This window comes from Protobothrops mucrosquamatus, unplaced genomic scaffold, assembly GCF_001527695.2.
Source record: "Protobothrops mucrosquamatus isolate PMUCROS unplaced genomic scaffold, P.Mucros_1.0 scaffold1777, whole genome shotgun sequence".
NCBI lineage: Eukaryota > Metazoa > Chordata > Lepidosauria > Squamata > Viperidae > Protobothrops > Protobothrops mucrosquamatus.
Window position 1 is genome coordinate 53361 of NW_015387915.1, and position 1268 is coordinate 54628.

General features: G+C 50.5%; 1 protein-coding gene across 1 annotated transcript in view; it reads left to right on the forward strand.

The window, feature by feature from the left end:
• The window catches only part of LOC107293932 (DNA topoisomerase I, mitochondrial-like), a 35464-nt gene extending 34916 nt beyond the window's left edge, over nt 1-548 (forward strand). Inside the window, 1 exon segment of the mRNA XM_015823119.2 lies at nt 446-548. Within this exon segment, the coding sequence (XP_015678605.2) occupies nt 446-548 (103 nt within the window).
• Nucleotides 549-1268: the final 720 nt, after the last annotated feature.

The window sequence follows — 1268 nt, forward strand, 5'->3', positions numbered from 1 at the left end:
TCCTCCTCCTCCTCCTCCTCCTCCTCCTCCTCCTCCTCCTCCTCCTCCTCTCCACAGACCCTATTCCTTTCTAGCACTGATAATGTTACCTAGTTGGGTCATGAAACATCTGCAAGAAAACAATCAAGCTCAGAGAGCACCAAGGACCCCACAGTCCTCCTCCTCCTCCTCCTCCTCCTCCTCTTCCTCCTCCTCTCTGCAAACCCAACTCCCTTTTAGCACTGATGATGTTACCTAGTTGGGTCATGAAACGTCTGCAAGAAAACCACCCAGCTCTGAGAGCACCAAGGACCCCACAGTTCACCCCTAAGCTACAAAGATTCTCCTTCACTAGTAAAATAGAAGTGCCTGTCTTGCCGTTCACCCCGCTATGACCCTTTAATCGCCTCCCATTCTGCTTTGACGCCCTTGTGTTGTCTCTTCCCACTGCATTCCTTGACTCTAGGTGCAAACGGTTTGACGTGCCCATCGAGAAGATTTACAACAAAACTCAGCGGGCGAAGTTTGCGTGGGCCATCGCCATGGCCGACGAAGATTTTGTATTCTAAAGGGACCTAGGCGACTCCCAGCTTGCTGTGGGTCGCTCGTCGGCATGCGTTGTTTGTGCCTTTGCTAGCCCGGAGGGCCATTTTGCACACAAAATACATCTAAAGGAGAATGGGGGAGCCCGTTGTGTCTTCTTTCGTACGAAAGGGGAGACCTCCCCGTTGTATTTATTGATGAGTAGTGTTGGTCCTCCTCCAGCCTGGACTGTGAGGACGCTGGAAGGCTCACAAGAACAGATCTGGAACAGGATCGGGCAGCCTTCTCCTGGCCTTCTAGATTTCTCGGGGATGCTCGTGGTATGAGGAGCCCCAACTGTCTTGAATTGAACCCTTCAGCTTCTTTCCCAAAGACTCTTAGGAACACGTTGTTGTAAAACTCGATTTCTTGAGTTCTTGTTCACTGCTGTTCAGCGAAGGCCAGTTCTTTTTCTTGACGCCCTTGAGATGTGGTGGACCACCAACACAAGAGACAGTAGCTAAAGATCCTCGGAACAATTCCTTATATCTAGAGGACCTCTAATTCAGGGAAAGATGTACCCCCATCAACGTTCCCTTGGCCCTTTCAGTGTTGTCTTCTAATACTTGGAGGAGATACATGGAAGCCGGGAAGAAAAGAGACCTTCGTGTGCCATTTAGTGCGTTCCCTAACCAACTGGGACATCCTCCTTTGTGTGGTGCTCCTGGCCACCTTAAATCCTCCCCCTTTAGTGGGGAATCTCAAAC